Source organism: Salmo salar, chromosome ssa03 (genome assembly GCF_905237065.1).
Source record: "Salmo salar chromosome ssa03, Ssal_v3.1, whole genome shotgun sequence".
NCBI classification, from domain to species: domain Eukaryota; kingdom Metazoa; phylum Chordata; class Actinopteri; order Salmoniformes; family Salmonidae; genus Salmo; species Salmo salar.
In genome coordinates, this window is record NC_059444.1 from 64,181,034 (window position 1) to 64,198,612 (window position 17,579).

At 39.8% G+C, this 17,579-nt stretch overlaps 3 protein-coding genes, 1 long non-coding RNA gene and 1 pseudogene across 5 annotated transcripts; 3 read left to right on the plus strand and 2 right to left on the minus strand.

Annotated features, from left to right (window-relative positions):
* The first annotated feature begins 4,116 nt into the window (after positions 1-4,116).
* Positions 4,117-5,079, plus strand: LOC106601064 (hemoglobin subunit beta-like). Its single transcript, XM_014192974.2, has 3 exons — positions 4,117-4,280; positions 4,469-4,691; positions 4,804-5,079. Exons 1-3 carry the CDS (start codon positions 4,189-4,191, stop codon positions 4,930-4,932), a joined length of 444 nt encoding a protein of 147 aa, XP_014048449.1. The 5' UTR covers positions 4,117-4,188; the 3' UTR covers positions 4,933-5,079.
* Positions 5,080-8,184: 3,105 nt separating this feature from the next.
* LOC106601065 (hemoglobin subunit alpha-1-like) lies at positions 8,185-9,063 on the minus strand. The gene is made up of 3 exons (XM_014192975.2): positions 8,908-9,063; positions 8,592-8,799; positions 8,185-8,405 (listed from the first exon to the last, which is right to left on the minus strand). The coding sequence occupies exons 1-3, from the start codon at positions 9,000-9,002 to the stop codon at positions 8,277-8,279; spliced, it is 432 nt and encodes a 143-aa protein (XP_014048450.1). The 5' UTR covers positions 9,003-9,063; the 3' UTR covers positions 8,185-8,276.
* Positions 9,064-10,230: 1,167 nt separating this feature from the next.
* On the plus strand, positions 10,231-11,235 carry LOC106601063 (hemoglobin subunit beta). Its single transcript, XM_014192973.2, has 3 exons — positions 10,231-10,390; positions 10,626-10,848; positions 10,946-11,235. The coding sequence occupies exons 1-3, from the start codon at positions 10,299-10,301 to the stop codon at positions 11,072-11,074; spliced, it is 444 nt and encodes a 147-aa protein (XP_014048448.1). The 5' UTR covers positions 10,231-10,298; the 3' UTR covers positions 11,075-11,235.
* Positions 11,236-13,067: 1,832 nt separating this feature from the next.
* On the minus strand, positions 13,068-15,808 carry LOC106601066 (hemoglobin embryonic subunit alpha-like; annotated as a pseudogene).
* A 454-nt stretch (positions 15,809-16,262) lies between these two features.
* LOC106601050 (uncharacterized) lies at positions 16,263-16,998 on the plus strand. Of its 2 annotated transcripts, none has more exons than XR_006769188.1 (2): positions 16,263-16,663; positions 16,772-16,998. It is a non-coding gene; the product is annotated as an uncharacterized lncRNA (long non-coding RNA). The 2 variants fall into 2 exon arrangements; XR_006769189.1 differs by having other exon boundaries at positions 16,263-16,650.
* Positions 16,999-17,579: the final 581 nt, after the last annotated feature.

The following is a 17,579-nucleotide window of genomic DNA, read 5'->3' on the forward strand; positions in this document are numbered from 1 at the left end:
ACTGTACTCCCTGTTCACTCATGACTGCACAGCCACGCATGACTCCAACACCATCATTAAGTTAGTCGATGACACAACAGTGGAAGCCTGCTCACCGACAATGATGAGACAGCCTATAGGGAGGAGGTCAGAGACCTGACCGTGTGGATCAAGGACAACAATCTCTCCCTCAGCGTGATCAAGACAGAGGAGATGATTGTGGACTACAGGAAAAGGAGGACCAAGCATGCAGCCATTCTCTGTAGGGGAGCAAGTTGAGAGCTTCAAGTTCCTTGGTGTCCACATCACCAGCAAACGAACATGGTCCAAGCACACCAAGACAGTTGTGAAGAGGGCATGACAAAACCTATTCCGCCTCAGAAGACTGAAAGGATTTGGCATGTGTCCTCAGATCCTCAAAAGGTTCTACATCTGCACCATCGAGAGCATTCTGAAAAGGGTTGCATCAATGCCTGGTACGGCAACTGCTTGGCCTCCGACCGCAAGGCACTACAGAGGGTAGTGCGTATGGCCCAGTACATCACCAGAGCCAAGCTTCCTGCCATCCAGTACCTCTATACCAGGCAGTGTCAGAGGAAGGCCCTAAAAATTGTCAAAGACTCCAAACACCCTAGTCATAGACTGTTCTCTCTGCTACCGCACGGCAAGCGGTACCAGAGCGCCAAGTCTAGGTCCAAGAGGCTTCTAAACAGCTTTTACCCCCAAGCCATAAGACTCCTGAAGTCTAATTAAATGGCTGCTCAGAGTATTTGCATTGCCCCCCCCCCCACGCTGCTGCTACTCTCTGTTATTATCTATGCATAGTCACTTTAATATCTCTACCTACTTGTACATATTACCTCAATTACCTCGACTAACCGGTGCCCCCCGCACATTGACTCTGTACTGTACCCCCTGTATATTGCCTCGCTATTGTTATTTTACTGCTGCTCTTTAATTATTTGTAACTTTTATTTCTTACTTTTTTCGGTATTTTCTTAAAATTGCATTGTTGTATTTGGCGCATGTGACGAATAAAATTTGATTTGATTTGCAGTCACTTTGATTGACAATTACATACCATTACTAAATATGTTGTAATGAGACGCTGAATATCCTTTCTTAGTTTTTATCACTTTAACATTATTTACCTCAGAACCCTATGCAGTAGTGACCCGTCATTTAGGGCGGTTTTATGCCTCACATTTTCAGCAAAAAAATACATACCCACTATCAGCCTCCACAATCCCCTGACCTCAACTGAAGTGAGATTGTTATGGACGAGTCGAAACGCAGAGTGAAGGAAAAGCAGTCAACGAGTACTCAGCATATATGGGAACTCTTTCATGACTGTTGGAAAAGCATTCCAGGTGAAGCTGGTTGAAAGAATGCCAAGAGTGTGCAAAGCTGTCATCAAGGCAAAGAGTGGCTATTTGAAGAATCTCAAATATAAAATATATTTGGATTCGTATAACACTTTTTTGGTTACTACATGATTCCATATGTGTTATTTCATAGTTTTGATGTCTTCACTATTATCCTACTATGTAGAAAATAGTAAAAATAACAAAAATCCATGAATGAGTAGGTGTGTCCAAACTTTTGATCAATATTAGAGAAATTCATTCCAAGTCCACATAACTAATAACAATAACCTAATGTAAAATTACATCCCATAGATTTCAATATGATCATTTGAAGTTAGTTAATTTATTGTATTTACAAAACACTTTTCATGTCCTTCTTTTTTAAATGTTCAGGTGTCAGTTTTTGTTCAATAGTCTAGGTAACCATGCTGCTGGTAGCCTGTGTGACAAATTGATCCTTCACTTGATTGCAACTTTTTGTACATTTACATTTTCTAGACATTTAACAGAAGCTCTTATCCAGAGCGACTTACAGTAGGGAATGCATACATTTCTTTTCATACTGGTCCCCCGTGGGAAACGAACTTACAACCCTGGTGTTGCAAACACCATGCTCTACCAACTGAGCCACACGGGACCACTTGTGCATATGAACATCTTTGAGACAAGTCCGAAGGCTCTATTGAACAACCATATCTACTAGAGTGATTGTGTGATCTGCAATCGGCTAAACACAAAGGCCACAATAATTGCTACAAAATATGACTCCATTTTAGATCAGACAGCAGGCTCAATCAACCAATGACATCATTGGTTGAACTCTCCCAGGTGCAAAAATGAAATAAATACAGCTATAGCCATAATTATGTCTGACACACCTTCTCATCACTCATAATTATGTAGTTTCCCTTTAAGAACATACATTGGAGATTGATAATATTACATTGTATTGTATTGTATTTTATTTTATTTTATTGTATTACACACTCTAAACTTATTCCACGGATCCCTTGGCCAAAATTAGTTTAATCTGTTGTTAGAAATACTCATTTGGAGATACGTTTGCGGACCCCCGCAATACCTCCATGGACCAGACTGGTTTGGTTTGATCCTCTGTTCCATATCCGGCCTACGGAAGCTCCACAACATGAACGTGAGCTCTCATACTGTACGTTCTCTGAGTTTTCTGTTGTGCCCATAGAGAATGATAGAGGCCTTTAGTGGCCAAAAGCACCGTTGAGGGCTTCCATCATGCTTCTGCCATTTTAAAGTAGGCCTAGTCAAAGTAGTCAACTGGGTGGGGATTCCTATGGGCTGTAGCCTCAATGGCGCTGCTGTTACAGACGCTAAAATGGCACAGCTATAAAGATTAGTCCTCTATCTATATCTATGAGTGTGCCTCTTTGATAACTCCATGGTATGCCTAGGTATCTCTTATATGAAAGGTTGAGAGTGCCCTCTGCTGGAGATTTGATTGAGGGGGGAAATTATCCAGGAACTGCTTCCAATAAAAAGAAAGCGCCACAACGTGCCAGATAGTAACAGCAGAGGGCGCTGCTAGATTTGTAATAGGAAGACCTCATTTTGCCTTGATGCGTGGCTGTATTGTACACATTTCTGACCATATTACAACTCTACTAATATGGAACTTATTAGGCCTATGAGAAACATGAAACGTGTCGTATTGGCTATTGAGGATCATTATTGTCAGTTTGCACTTGCCCACGAACTTACCTAACCTGTAATCATCCTTTATTGAAATTAGAGTATCCTTAAATATCCATAGGCCTATACCCTACAGCCCCAATAGGCACAATCAATAAAGGAAGAGAATATGTCGAACTCCAAATCCTCCTTGCCAGTTGGGGGTCTATAACGATATGTTGCTTTGAGTTAAATTGTTACGGTCATCGGCACCATGAACTTCACCAAGTACCAAGACATTTTAGCCAAAAACCTGGTTGCCTAGAGAGGCTGACATTTGGCCGCAAGTGGATCTTACAGCAAGACAATGACCCCAAGCACACATCAAAATCCACAAAGAAATGGTCAATTGACCACAAAATCAACAAATCAGGGGGTGCTGGGGAGGGTGCTGGGGGGGGGTGCTGGGGTACTGAAAACAGGGGGGGGCAATCATTTTGACCCTAGATGTTTAGATGTTGTATTACTTGTATACTCTTTCTCTGAGCAATTATGTTAGTAGGCCTATAAGATGAGGGGAAATAAGAAACCTGCACACTGATCTTACTAGTATCACTGCTCTTTATTAAGCTTTACGTCTCGGCCTCAAGGCCTTGGTGAACTAGAGATAGCTCAGATGTGAACTAGAGATAGCTCAGATGTGAACTAGAGATAGCTCAGATGTGAACTAGAGATAGCTCAGATGTGCGAGTGCCTGATCAATTTTGAATATTAGTAGGCCTATAAAATAATATAATTGTCCCATTTTTTTTTAGCATACAATATCGCTCAGTATTTGTATTATGTATTTTATACAGTGTTTTGTGCACATCTTAATCAAATCAAATTGTATTTGTCACACGTGCAGAATACAACAGGTGTTAACTTTACCGAGAAATGCTTACTTACGAGCCCTTTCCCAACAATGCAGAGTAAGTAAGAAAAATGGGTGACAATCATTTGGTCAAAAGTAAACCTTTCCATTCACATTATATTATCTCAGTAAAATCTGTGACGCTTGGCTTTACAGCCTACTAACATGACCCCACCCATCGCTGTCTTTAGGGAGTGTACTTTAAAAACGCTGCTCAAACAAAGTATAAGTGCACAGGTTAACCTCCATTAAGAACCCTGTCAACGCAACCTCATAGCCAGCAACATGGTTGAGTGGACAGACTTCGAGCGCGCCACAATCCAAAGCATCTTCTCAAAGATGGACTACGATGACGTGGGCCCCGCGGCTCTTTCCAGGTTGGTTGCCTACAAATTATTGGAATTAGTCATGTTGTTAACGCTTTTCTAGACGCGTTATTATTTGACATATGCGCGTAATTTACACGTAATGGACATCTCCAAACGACAAAATCATTCATTTCTGTGCGTTAAGTGTATGCATATATCACATTTGTGTAATTCTTGACTGTTTATTATTTCTACAGGTGTCTGGTCGTGTACCCCTGGACCCAGAGGTATTTCGGTAACTTCGGAAACCTGTACAACGCCGCTGCCATCCAGGGAAACCCAATGGTCGCCGCTCACGGAAAGACCGTCCTGCGCGGACTGGACCGGGCTGTCAAGAACATGGATGACATCAAGGCCACCTACGCAGAGCTGAGCGTGCTGCACTCCGAGAAACTGCACGTGGATCCCGACAATTTCAGGGTAAATTAGTTATCCTTTTCTAATTCACACGGTCACATTATATTTGCCTATCTATTATAGTAGTGTGGCAGAATGCATTTCTTACATGTCCATTTGCTCCTTTCTTTTGCAGCTGCTGGCTGACTGCCTTACTATTGTCGTTGCTGCGAGAATGGGTGCTGACTTCACCGCTGATGTCCAGGGCGCTTTCCAGAAGTTCCTGGCCGTCGTGGTGAGCTCCCTGGGCAGACAGTACCACTAGAGCCCCTCCACTCAGAGACGGACGACCACCAGAGGACCAACAAGCTCAGAGGACCAACACGCTCAGAGGACCAACACGCGCTGATCATTTGTTTAGAGGCACATGTTGTTCCTTCTACTAAAGCAAATAAAATCTTCCGCAAGTGAATATTTTTTATCTGTGCCTTATTTTTCTTGCATGAACATCAATTTTTTTTAACTAGGCAAGTTATTTATGAACAAATTCTTATTTTCAACGAAGGACAAGGTACGAACTGCCTTGTTCAGGGGCAGAAAGACAGATTTGTACCTTGTCGATTCGAACTTGCAACTTCTCAGTTACTAGTCCAAAGCTCTAACCACTAGGCTAGGCTGCCGCCTCATTAGGATGGCACATATGCTTTATTAACTAAGTGTGTAAATATTTCCACCTTGTGAATCAGATATTGATCATGTGCAATATATACAAATATTTAGCAAATAACTAAAATATTTTTCAGATAACAACACAGACATGTAACATTAGCTGTGCATGAACTAACCCATGCAACTAATAAATACAGACGTGTGTTTAATGGTGCAGAATTGATATAATGCGTTTAAATGATATCATGACTTTCAATGATTCATTCCTGATTAAACAATCATCTAATTCATAAAAATTCAAGAGAACTTTTCATAACAGATCTGGTATTCAATGTTAGTTGTTAGTGTGGCAAGAAATTGTTGTTTAAATCTAAACTCCCTAGTTGCTACAGTTGAAGTCGGAAGTTTACATACACTTATGTTGGAGTCATTAAAACTTGTTTTTCAACCACTCCAAAAATGTCTTGTTAACAAACTATAGTTTTGGCAAGTCGGTTAGGACATCTACTTTGTGCATGACACAAGTAATTTTTCAAACAATTTTTACAGACAGATTAGTTCACTTATAATTCCCTGTATCACAATTCCGGGAGGTCAGAAATGTACATACACTAAGTTGACTGTGCCTGTAAACAGCTTGGACAATTCCAGAAAATGATGTCATAGCTTTAGAAGCTTCTGATAGGCTAATTGACATCATTTGAGTCAATTGTAGGTGTACCTGTGGATGTATTTCAAGGCCTACCTTCAAACTCAGTGCTTCTTTGCTTGACATCATGGGAAAATCAAAAGAAATCAGCCAAGACCTCAGAAAAAACATTGTAGACCTCAACAAGTCTGGTTCATCCTTGGGAGCAATTTCCAAATGCCTGAATGTACCACGTTCATCTGTACAAACAATAGTACGCAAGTATAAACACCATGGGACCATGCAGCCGTCATACCACTCAGGAAGGAGACGCATTCTGTCTCCTAGAGATGAACGTAAATTGGTGCGAAAAGTGCAAATCAATCCCAGAACAACAGCAAAGGACCTTGTGAAGATGCTGGAGGAAACAGGTACAAAAGTATCTATATCCACAGTAAAACGAGTCCTATATCGACATAACCTGAAAGGCCGCTCAGGAAGGAAGAAGCCACTGCTCCAAAACCGCCAAAAAAAAGCCAGACTACAGTTTGCAACTGCACATGAGGACAAAGATCGTACTTTTTGGAGAAATGTCCTCTGGTCTGATGTAACAAAAATAGAACTGTTTGGCCATAATGACCATCGTTATGTTTGGAGGAGAAAGGGGGAGGCTTGCAAGCCGAAGAACACCATCCCAACTGTGAAGCACGGGGGTGGCAGCATCATGTTGTGGGGGTGCTTTGCTGCAGTAGGGACTGGTGCACTTCATAAAATAGATGGCATCATGAGGCGGGAAAATTTAGTGGATATATTGAAGCAACATCTCAAGACATCAGTCAGGAAGTTAAAGCTTGGTCGCAAATGGGTCTTCCAAATGGACAATGACCCCAAGCATACTTCCAAAGTTGTGGCAAAATGGCTTAAGACAACAAAGTCAAGGTATTGGAGTGGCCATCACAAAGCCCCAACCTCAATCTTATAGAAAATGTGTGGGCAGAACTGAAAAAGTGTGTGCGAGCAAGGAGGCCTACAAACCGCACTCAGTTACACCAGCTCTGTCAGGAAGAATGGGCCAAAATTCACCCAACTTATTGTGGGAAGCTGTGGAAGGCTACCCAAAACGTTTGACCCAAGTTTAATAATTTAATGGTAATGCTACCAAATACTAATTGAGAGTACAGTATGTAAACTTCTGAGCCACTGGGAATGTGAAGAAAGAAATAAAATCTGAAATAAATCATTCTCTCTACTATTATTCTGACATTAAACATTCTTAAAATTAAGTGGTGATCCTAACTGACATAAAACAGGGAATTTGAACTTGGATTAAATGTCAGGAATTGTGAAAAACTGAGTTTAAATGTATTTTGTTAAGGTGTATGTAAACTTCCGACTTCAACTATACATCGATTTTGGGAATTAATAATATATACCGATTGATTCTTAAAGAATATAACTTGTAAATGCCTCATTAGCTCAGTTCAACTGTCGGTACCCCATTAGAACCCAAAATATAAGCTTGTTTTACTCTTTTACTCTGTTTGCAAACAAATTAAATGTAAACAGACACTGTATAGCCTCAAAACATGGTTAACACTATCATTTTGATATCATGGATAGTCAGTCCTTGCATCCATAGCTCTGTCTACGATTTTGAGAGTGGCCACATTTCTCTATGCCCATCCCTCAGCTTTTTACCAAAACAGACCATGACTACTTTGATATTGTTTCAGTTAAGGATTGTAGCTTTATCCAGATCAACATGAGATACATTTTTGTTTATTAATAACAATAAATCAGTTAGTCAAAAGAACCCTATAAAATACAAAATACATTTATCAGAGGCACCTCCTGTCCTTGACAACTTTGAGTTTAGGAAATTGTATTTTATAAATACTATCAATCCATTCCTAATATATACATAGTCCTTAATTAGCCTAATATATATTACTTTGTTATATCAAATAGTTTTTTCCATTTTGTTTATGTGGTCCTATGTCAAATAGTTTGTTCAATCTTGTTTATCAGTAGCAAGTTCTAAGAAAGCCATTTGATTGATCTATAGGCTACTATTTCGTTTTTTTACTTTTAAACTTTTAATGCTAACTTCTCTAAGGACCGCTTTTTGTGGAAATGTTTGGCATATAGTCTCCATTTTCTTTATGAATACCTTTTTGACTTTCGATGTCTTTCAGACTTGCAAACAGCAACTTATTTAATCATATCAGGTCCTGTGCTCTACAAAACAACTAATTAAAAACCAAAGTAAAGACCAAAAAATTATGTGCGTTTTAACATTTAATTATATTTTAGAACAATACAGAGTTGATCAATGCTGCAATCCGTCTGGTCTGATGCCTTCTGTCCACATCTTATCGGTACTTCTCAGACAGAGCCCGGCCCACCGCTGCCAGGAACTTGTCCATGGCCACATGTGCTTCGGGGTTGAAATCATTGGGGAACAAGATAGCCAGCACCACCAAGATGTTGTGGGACAGGATCTACAGGACGAAAGGAATGGAGATTAGTACGCTACATGTTTTAATAGGATATTTTATTTAAGAATCTATGTTGTCCATTTTACTGTAAAGAGTACCCGATATATTTTAGATGCATTTTAACTATACCTTTTCATTTGGTGTCAACGGTAAAGAAATGATTATAAATAATGCTGTGACTGTCCTGACCTTGAAGTTGGCGGGATCGACACGCAGCTTGAAGGCATGCAGCTCGCTGAGGGCGAGGAGACCTGCGCTGATGTCGTCGATGCTGGCCACGGCTAAACTGATGCCTCCCATGATGGTCCCACCATGCTTCCTGACTGGAGCAGAGCCGGGGCTCAGGTCCTTCCAGTGGGAGAAGTAGGTCTTGGTCTGGGGGTACACAACCAGCGTCCTGCACCGGAAGAAAAAAACATGTTAAGAAAGATGGAACGCTAACACCAAACAGTCTACATTTTTACTTCAAAAACAGCTATAAGATTAGCAGCATGACAGCCATTACCGAGACAGAGCATCGCAGCCGATGTCCTCAGCCTTGCCGGACACCTTGGCCCAGAAGGCCCTGACCATTTTCTTGTCCTTAGCGGTGAGACTCATGGTTGTCGTTAAAGACGATGCTGGAGTAGAAGTTCAGTGATGAGCTCTTACAAACCAAGGCTTTTTATATTAGCCGCGAGCCCCACCCAATGCAGACCCACCTCCAAGATAAACAAGATAAAACATGCCCTTTGTTAATGTTCAATAGGCACAATCCCTCACAAGTTATTTCATTTATTTGCTTATTTTACTGGACAAAAACACAAGTTGGTACAATCCTCCATACAAGACTTACAAAGACATTGTTAGCACCTTCTGAGCAGCACACAATATCAAACACACAGGGTAGAGATGGATAAAAAAAATATGAAGAAATACATGATTATCACAGTCAATGAAGTCCACGAAATTATTTAGTATTAGAGATGTGTTGAGAGGTTTTTTAATGCTGGTAGTTTTCACAAGGGAGTCAGTAATTTCCATATTTTATTTCAGTACAAAAAAATTCAATATTAGTTTATTTATTGATCACTCTGGCGTTATGGTATTTACCCAATAAAGAGAAAAGTCTAATTGTATTGTCAATAGCTAAATTGCCTGTATCATAAGTAAGAAATAGAAGCCTGTATTCAGAAATATGGAAAAGTTGGCAGTAGCGATGCATTACTCCAAAATAGATTGGAATAGTGCAATTATACAAATAAATATTACATGGGTCGACCTTACTAGCACAGAATGAACATAGAGGTGAAATATCAATTTATTTGTTTAGAAATGTATTACAAGGATAAAAATGATGTAATATCTTAGTAGGCTATTTAATATATCTTAGTAATATATTCATATCGTAGTTATATCTTACTAATATCTGACTATAGGCATACACAGAGATAGTTGAAAAATGTTCCTCAGACAAAGTAATTGAATCCCCACCAAGTGTAATTAATGTGCAATAGGCCTATAAGTCCAGATAGTAGGCATATTACACATGTATTTTCATGTGTTGAGAATTGTATATTTCCCCACTATTTTGGGCTTATTTTTGTTAATATTTCTAATCATGTTAATGTAATAATTGGTATGTAACATAATACTTAAATTAATGATTTCATAATGGATTTTAGGACAGTGTATTATTGTCAAATTGCTTCTAAACATCTATGGTAAATAGTAAACCTTCACATTATTATCTGAGTAAAATCTGTGAGTCTTGGCTTATACAGCCCCTTACCATGACCCCACCCATCGCTGTCTCTAAGGAGGAGCGTTCCGATCCTTTTAAAAACGCTGCTCAAACTAAGACCAAGTGTATATGATTCGTTAGCCTCTGTGAAAGATACTTGCACAGCTAGCAACATGGTCCAGTGGACAGACTTTGAGCGCGCCACCATTCAGAGCGTCTTCGAGAAGATGGACTACGATGACGTAGGCCCCGCGGCTCTTTCCAGGTAGTGCGTTTAAAACTGTGGTCTACAAATTATTGGAATTAGTCATGTTATTATATTGTTATTAAATTAGTATGCGCTTGTTAATATGATTTTCAAGACGAAGTCGTATTTGAGACATGCTTGTAATTAACGCGTAATTGACATCTCCAAATTACACATTAATTGATTTCCGTAAGATATGTGTGTATGCAGATATCACGTTTGTGTAATTCTTGACTGTTTAATATTTCTACAGGTGTCTGGTCGTGTACCCCTGGACCCAGAGGTATTTCGGTAACTTTGGAAACCTGTACAACGCCGCTGCCATCCAGGGAAACCCAATGGTCGCCGCTCACGGAAAGACCGTCCTGCGCGGACTGGACCGGGCTGTCAAGAACATGGATGACATCAAGGCCACCTACGCAGAGCTGAGCGTGCTGCACTCCGAGAAACTGCACGTGGATCCAGACAACTTCCGGGTAAAGTTAAATCTTCTACTTCACACAAGGTACTTGTCTATCTATGGTGTGGCAGAATGCGTTTTCTTACATGTCCATTTGCTCCTTTCTTTTGCAGCTGCTGGCTGACTGCCTTACTATTGTCGTTGCTGCGAGAATGGGTGCTGACTTCACCGCTGATGTCCAGGGCGCTTTCCAGAAGTTCCTGGCCGTCGTGGTGAGCTCCCTGGGCAGACAGTACCACTAGAGCCCCTCCACTCAGAGACGGACGACCACCAGAGGACCAACAAGCTCAGAGGACCAACAAGCTCAGAGGACCAACAAGCTCAGAGGACCAACACGCGCTGATCATTTGTTTAGAGGCACATGTTGTTCCTTCTACTAAAGCAAATAAAATCTGCAAAATAATATTTTTATCTGTGCCTTTTTTTTCATGCATGAACATAAATACAGTGGCACATATAGCAGACAAATAGGTATAATATGGTAATATGATAGGCTATGGGTGTGAATATCGCAAAAACCTTGTTAACCAGATATGGATAATGTGCAATATATACAAATATTTAGCAAATAACTAATATTTTTTTTGCAATTAACAACACTGACATGTTACATTAGCTGTGCATGAGCGAACCATATAATGAAGACAAACGTGTGTCCAGAGATGCAGCATTGATACATTGAGTCAAATAAGAGCAGAGCTGCAATGATAAATTCCTGTTCAATTACACACAATCGTCATTCATAAAGGTTCAACATAACTTTTCAGAACAGATCTGTTATTCAACGTTTGGTTGATGTATTAGTGTGGCAAGGAATTGTTGAATGGTCGAGAGGTTAACCAGATCAAAATGACATACTTTATCAGAGGCACCTCCTGTCATGGCCAGCTTTGGAACCGTCATAACCTTACGAAAAGTGTTCAGATCGGAATCTATTAAAGTCATTAGAATACAGATTATTAAATCAATGAGTTAATCAACCAATAATCTTAAGAAATTCAACAAGATATAGCGGCTGTGTATTTCATTTTACATCATGTATAAATGCAACATGTAACTTTTCACATTTTATGAAAACTGAACCACATTTGTTTATAAAAATGCATGAACAATATGTTACAACTTTAGCATGATCAGCAAAACCACTAGGTTATGTTTTACACGTTATATACGTTTAGGACATTTTTATGTGTATAGGAAATGTAATTAATAAATAATATAAATCAATTCGTAATATATATATAATATATATATATATATATATATATATATATATATATAGTCCTTAATTAGCCTAATTATCTAACATATATTATTTTTGTATATCAAATTGTTTTTGTTTATGTGGTCCTATGTCAAATAGTTTGTTCAATATTGTTTATCAGTAGCAAGTTCTAAGTGAGCCATTTGATTAATCTATAAGCTACTATTTCAACTTCGTTCCCCTTCTCGAATTTTTAAATGTTACTTTTTAAACTTTTACTGCTAACTTCTCATTAACAGTAGACTAATGAATCAATTAATGAATCAACCAATATTTCTAAGAAATTAAACAAGATATACTGTGTATTTCATTTTAAATAGTGTCAAAATTTGACATTTAACTTTTGACATTTTATGGAAACTGAACCACATTGGTTAATAAAAATTAATTAATAATATGTTGCAAATATAGCATGATCAGCCAATCAAAATCATTAGATTATGTTTCACGTTTTAGTTTTATAGATAATATCTGATTACAATCTATTCATAATGTTTACAAATAATATGTTGGTAGTCTATCAAATCCTTTTTCGATGTTGTTTACAAGCATTTCGCTACACCCGAAATAACATCTGCTAAACATGTGTATGTGACAAATAACATTTGATTTGATTTGTTTGTTTGTCAAATTGTTTGTTCAATCTTGATTTTCAATAGCAAGTTCGAGGAGGGCTATTTGATTCATCTATAGGCTACTGCCGGTATTTGTACTGTGAGTTCCTCGTTACCTCTTTTATATTTTTGGACTACCTACGAAACCTTTACTGCAAACTTGTTAGAGGACTGCTCATGGACATGCGGCAATGTTTTGCATTTTCTCAGTTTTCTTTATGAATACGTTTTTGCATTTCGTCAAGATTTTCAGAAATAGTTATTCCAGCCTTAAAAATAGCAACGTATTTCATCATATCAAGTCTAGACGCTACAACACGACTCATTAAAAAGCAAAGTAAAGAACAGATAACGTGGTTATGTGCGTTTGAACATTTATTCATAATTTAGAACAAGACAGATCATCGAGCACATGCTGCCATATGTCTGGTCTGATGATGCCCCATAGTTTATCTGTACTTTTCGGCCAGAGCCAGGGCCAGGGCGGCCAGGAACTTGTCCACGGACGCATGAACCTCTGGGGTGAAGTCGCGGCGAACAAAATGGCCAGCTCCACCAATATGTTGTGGGAGAGTCAGAATCTACAAGAGGAAATACATGGAAATTAGTTCGTATGCATCTTTAATGTAGGGTATTTTAGCCTATGTTGTCTATTTTACTGTAAAACGTAGCCTACTAAAATGTAAATAAATATTATACTGTCCTCACTTGAAGTTGGCTGGGTCTATACGCAGCTGGAAGGCGTGCAGCTCGCTGAGGGTGAGGAGACCTGCGGTGAGGTCGTCGATCTTGGCCACGGCTTCCTGACCAGGGCAGAACCGGGGCTCAGGTCCGGCCAGTGGGAGAAGTATGTCTTGGTCTGGGGGTACACCACCAGCATTCTGCACGGGAGGAAAAATACATGTCGAGATTGAAGGCTAGCTAACACCAAATTGTATATTCTAAAACAACAATATAGCAGTTGGATAATTCCATTACCTAGAAAGAGCCTCGCATCCGAGATCCTCAGCCTTGCCGGACACCTTGGCCCAGAAGGCCCTGACCACTGCCTTGTTCTTAGCGGTGAGACTCATTGTTGTCTTTAGAGAGGATACTGAAGTAAAAGTTCAGCGATGAGCTGTTACAAAACGAACGCTTTTATATTAAACAAGCCGCATGGCACACCCGAGACCCACCTCCAAGATACGTGCCAACTTCAACGTATTCCATTTTTTTTGTTGAAATTGGAGTATTGCCAATTTTCCTAGATAAGAAGTTGAAACACAAATGACTCGTTTTTAAAACGTAAGGTTTAACATGTTCAAGACACTTACACATTGAGATGTACGGGGATGGGCCTCGTTTCCCAGGTGCGATGTAATTTAAGCATTACGATGATCCCACCAGATGCTTCCTTATTTACGAGCCAACTTTATAAGAGTGTGTTGTTTCCCAAATAAGCACATAGAGAGAATGTTCGCTAAGTGCGTCGATGCTGATATAATACAAAGATAAGCAGCGCTGCTCTCGGATCAGCTCTCTCACCTTAACATAAGAATTATTCCACAATAATACTGACCACGGATCAGCACCTAGAGACAAATTGCCATCTATGGCTGCAAATAGGCTATTTAGCCTATGCTTTCCCAAAAATAATGCACTAAATTACATATTGGGCGCATCATTCCTCACATGTTGTCACACATCATGAAACACACTGAGACAAAAATGACCTAGTTGCAAAATATAACTCAATTGACTGAAGATGAAATTGATTTCAATATGATTTAAATAGCCTACACAGGCCCATGTAGCCTATGTATCTTTCAATGCAGTCATCTCGATTTTATCCTTCACTTGTTTGTAACAATTGCAAATACTTTGGCAACTTCGTATTTTTTGTCGACTTCGTTCTGCAGTTACCGGCAGTCACAGTCAGACAGATAGCCTAAACATATTGATTCTACGTTTAGCGGAGATTTGGAAATAAAGTGACCGGGAAGTGCAAAAAAGTATCAGGCTCACTCGTAGATATGCTGTTTTCAAGAGCCACGTTACTGACGAAGGCTCTGGGAATCACCTCGGCTATTAAAGATAAACCGCAAGAAGGTTCTAACGATAATCTTAACGCTAAGAAGGCTCTATGAAACAAGACCCTCCAAATTACCCATAATTGGGGACAGGCTTATGGGGCCAATGTATGACAGAGATTTCATTTGGTATATGTCTTATTTATTTGATGCGTAATTATCGTAAACAATGGGTAATAATTGGAATAAGAATTTTGTATGATTTTATATGAGCGAGACTGATTTAGATTGACTAAAGTGAATAAATTGATTTCTAATCCTGACCCCGCAATTAATTAATATCAAAAAATGATTTACTGACTGGTGGTTATAGTAGTTCACGAAGCTAGCACTGAATAATATACAACTACTGTTATCTACAGGCTGTATCACATCCGGCGGTGATTGTCCCATAGGGCGGTCCACAGTTGGCCCAGCATCGTCCGGGTTTGGCCGGGATAGGCCGTCATTGTAAATAAGAATTTGTTCTTAACTGAGTTGCATAGTTAAATAAAGGTTAAAAAACGTCTTGATGGTGCTTTTATAAGGTACTAATGAAAGAGACACATATTGCCGGTGTGAAACTTTTCCATACGTCGACCTCAGTTGCCGTTTGGGCATTTGGCAGAACTATGATGATTTGCTGTTGGTCGATAAGACCAGCTGGCAGGCAAGGAATGGTAGATTACCATTAACGTTTTGCGGACATTTAATGTCGTTTTTGGCATGAATCCTCCAACTTTGATTCGTCCACTTGGTCGGAGGGATTCAATAGAAATGAAAACGCCCCAGTGCCGGACACTGACAGATCTCACAGATCAGAGGACACATAACAAATTCAACATGGTTGACTGGACAGCTGAAAAGTGGAAGCTCATCATAGAGACCTGGGACAAAATCAACGTCAAAGTGGTCGGACCCCATCCTTTGAGAAGGTCGGCTTATAATAATGCAAGGAAATAAATAATATTGATAATATATCATTTGACTGTTCTAGTCTTGTTTTAGATGTGTGTGCAATTCTATGGATTTATTGAATTAAATTGATTCATTTATATTTACATTTACATTACATTTAAGTCATTTAGCAGACGCTCTTATCCAGAGCGACTTACAAAATGGTGCATTCACCTTATAATATCCAGTGGAACAACCACTTTACAATAGTGCATCTAAATATTTTAAGGGGGGGGGGGGTTAGAAGGATTACTTTATCCTATCCTAGGTATTCCTTAAAGAGGTGGGGTTTCAGGTGTCTCCGGAAGGTGGTGATTGACTCCGCTGTCCTGGCGTCGTGAGGGAGCTTGTTCCACCATTGGGGTGCCAGAGCAGCGAACAGTTTTGACTGGGCTGAGCGGGAACTGTGCTTCCTCAGAGGTAGGGGGGCCAGCAGGTTTGGGTGTAGGGCCTGATCAGAGCCTGAAGGTATGGAGGTGCCGTTCCCTTCACAGCTCCGTAGGCAAGCACCATGGTCTTGTAGCGGATGCGAGCTTCAACTGGAAGCCAGCGGAGAGAGCGGAGGAGCGGGGTGACGTGAGAGAACTTGGGAAGGTTGAACACCAGACGGGCTGCGGCGTTCTGGATGAGTTGTAGGGGTTTAATGGCACAGGCAGGGAGCCCATTATATGATGCATCTCATAATGTAATGTGTATTTTCCAGGTGTCTTATTGTATATCCATGGACTCAGAGATACTTTGGTACCTTTGGAGACTTAAACAGCACAGAGGTTATCATGGGCAATAAAAAATTGCCAACGGTCTCGAGCGAGCTATGTAGAATATGGATAACATCAAGAACACCTACGCCGAGCTGAGCGTTCTGCACTCTGAGAAACTTCATGTGGATCCCGACAACTTCAGGGAAAGATTTTGGAGTTGAAAAGACGTGTAATGTGAGTACTAATGGTGAGTACTAATGGGCGTGCCTAAAACAAATTAACAATACGTTTTACCTAATTGATTTACATCCAAGAGAATACTGCTGTTGCAAATAAATGACTAACGTTTCAATAGTTTCCTTCTCCCAGCTGCTGGGCGACTGCCTCTCCATTGTTTTGGCCTGCCAGATGGGGCGCGCCTTCACGCCAGACGTCCAAGCGGCCTGGCAGAGGTTCCTGACCGTGGTCGTCTCTGCGCTGGGCAGACAGTACCACTAGAGACAAGTTCTATTGTGGAATACACATATATATTTTATTATAGAAGACATTTTGTATGAATAATAAAATATATTGTTATGCACACGTCCATGCTCTTCACTTTATTCTGTTTGAGGGGACAGTAAAATGGGGTCATTAGAAAATGTAGCCAAGCCTACTTTAACTCTTATGTCGTTGGCCTAAGTGAGATTGAGAAACCTCTCTTTGACGCTGGGGTCACGAGAGAGAGTAGATTTGGTAAAATATCACATGTTGCAACGAGCTCTTATCAACGGAATAATCAGTATATTCCTCGGTATTATGTTATTTTAGTAATTATATCAAAACATTCCTTGTTTTCTAATACACTACCGTAGGAAAAGTAACGTAGTCTATCAGAAAATATGTTGCCCAGGTTAACTTTTACATGCCTCAGGTAGGCGGAATTTGCATAAACAATAAACAGTCAAAAGTTTGGACACACCTACTCATTCAAGAGTTTTTCTTTATTTGACCTATTTTCTACATCAAAACTATGAAATAACACACATGGAATCATGTAGTAACAAAAAAGGTGTTATTAAGCAAATCAAAATATATTTAAGATTTTTGATTCTTCAAAGAGCCACGTTTGCCTTGATGACAGGTTTCAACACTCTTGGCATTCTCTCAACCAGCTTCACCTG

What these genes read in the sequence shown, in the direction of transcription:
- LOC106601065 (XM_014192975.2), bottom strand. Translation starts at nt 9,002, where the DNA reads ATGAGTCTCACCGCTAAGGACAAGAAAATGGTCAGGGCCTTCTGGGCC. An exon ending in GGCTGCGATGCTCTGTCTCG is followed by an intron (nt 8,800 to 8,907) that starts GTAATGGCTGTC and finishes CTTCCGGTGCAG; the next exon opens with GACGCTGGTTGTGTACCCCC. An exon ending in TCGATCCCGCCAACTTCAAG is followed by an intron (nt 8,406 to 8,591) that starts GTCAGGACAGTC and finishes TTCGTCCTGTAG; the next exon opens with ATCCTGTCCCACAACATCTT.
- LOC106601064 (XM_014192974.2), top strand. Translation starts at nt 4,189, where the DNA reads ATGGTTGAGTGGACAGACTTCGAGCGCGCCACAATCCAAAGCATCTTC. An exon ending in GGCCCCGCGGCTCTTTCCAG is followed by an intron (nt 4,281 to 4,468) that starts GTTGGTTGCCTA and finishes TTATTTCTACAG; the next exon opens with GTGTCTGGTCGTGTACCCCT. An exon ending in TGGATCCCGACAATTTCAGG is followed by an intron (nt 4,692 to 4,803) that starts GTAAATTAGTTA and finishes TTTCTTTTGCAG; the next exon opens with CTGCTGGCTGACTGCCTTAC.
- LOC106601063 (XM_014192973.2), top strand. Translation starts at nt 10,299, where the DNA reads ATGGTCCAGTGGACAGACTTTGAGCGCGCCACCATTCAGAGCGTCTTC. An exon ending in GGCCCCGCGGCTCTTTCCAG is followed by an intron (nt 10,391 to 10,625) that starts GTAGTGCGTTTA and finishes ATATTTCTACAG; the next exon opens with GTGTCTGGTCGTGTACCCCT. An exon ending in TGGATCCAGACAACTTCCGG is followed by an intron (nt 10,849 to 10,945) that starts GTAAAGTTAAAT and finishes TTTCTTTTGCAG; the next exon opens with CTGCTGGCTGACTGCCTTAC.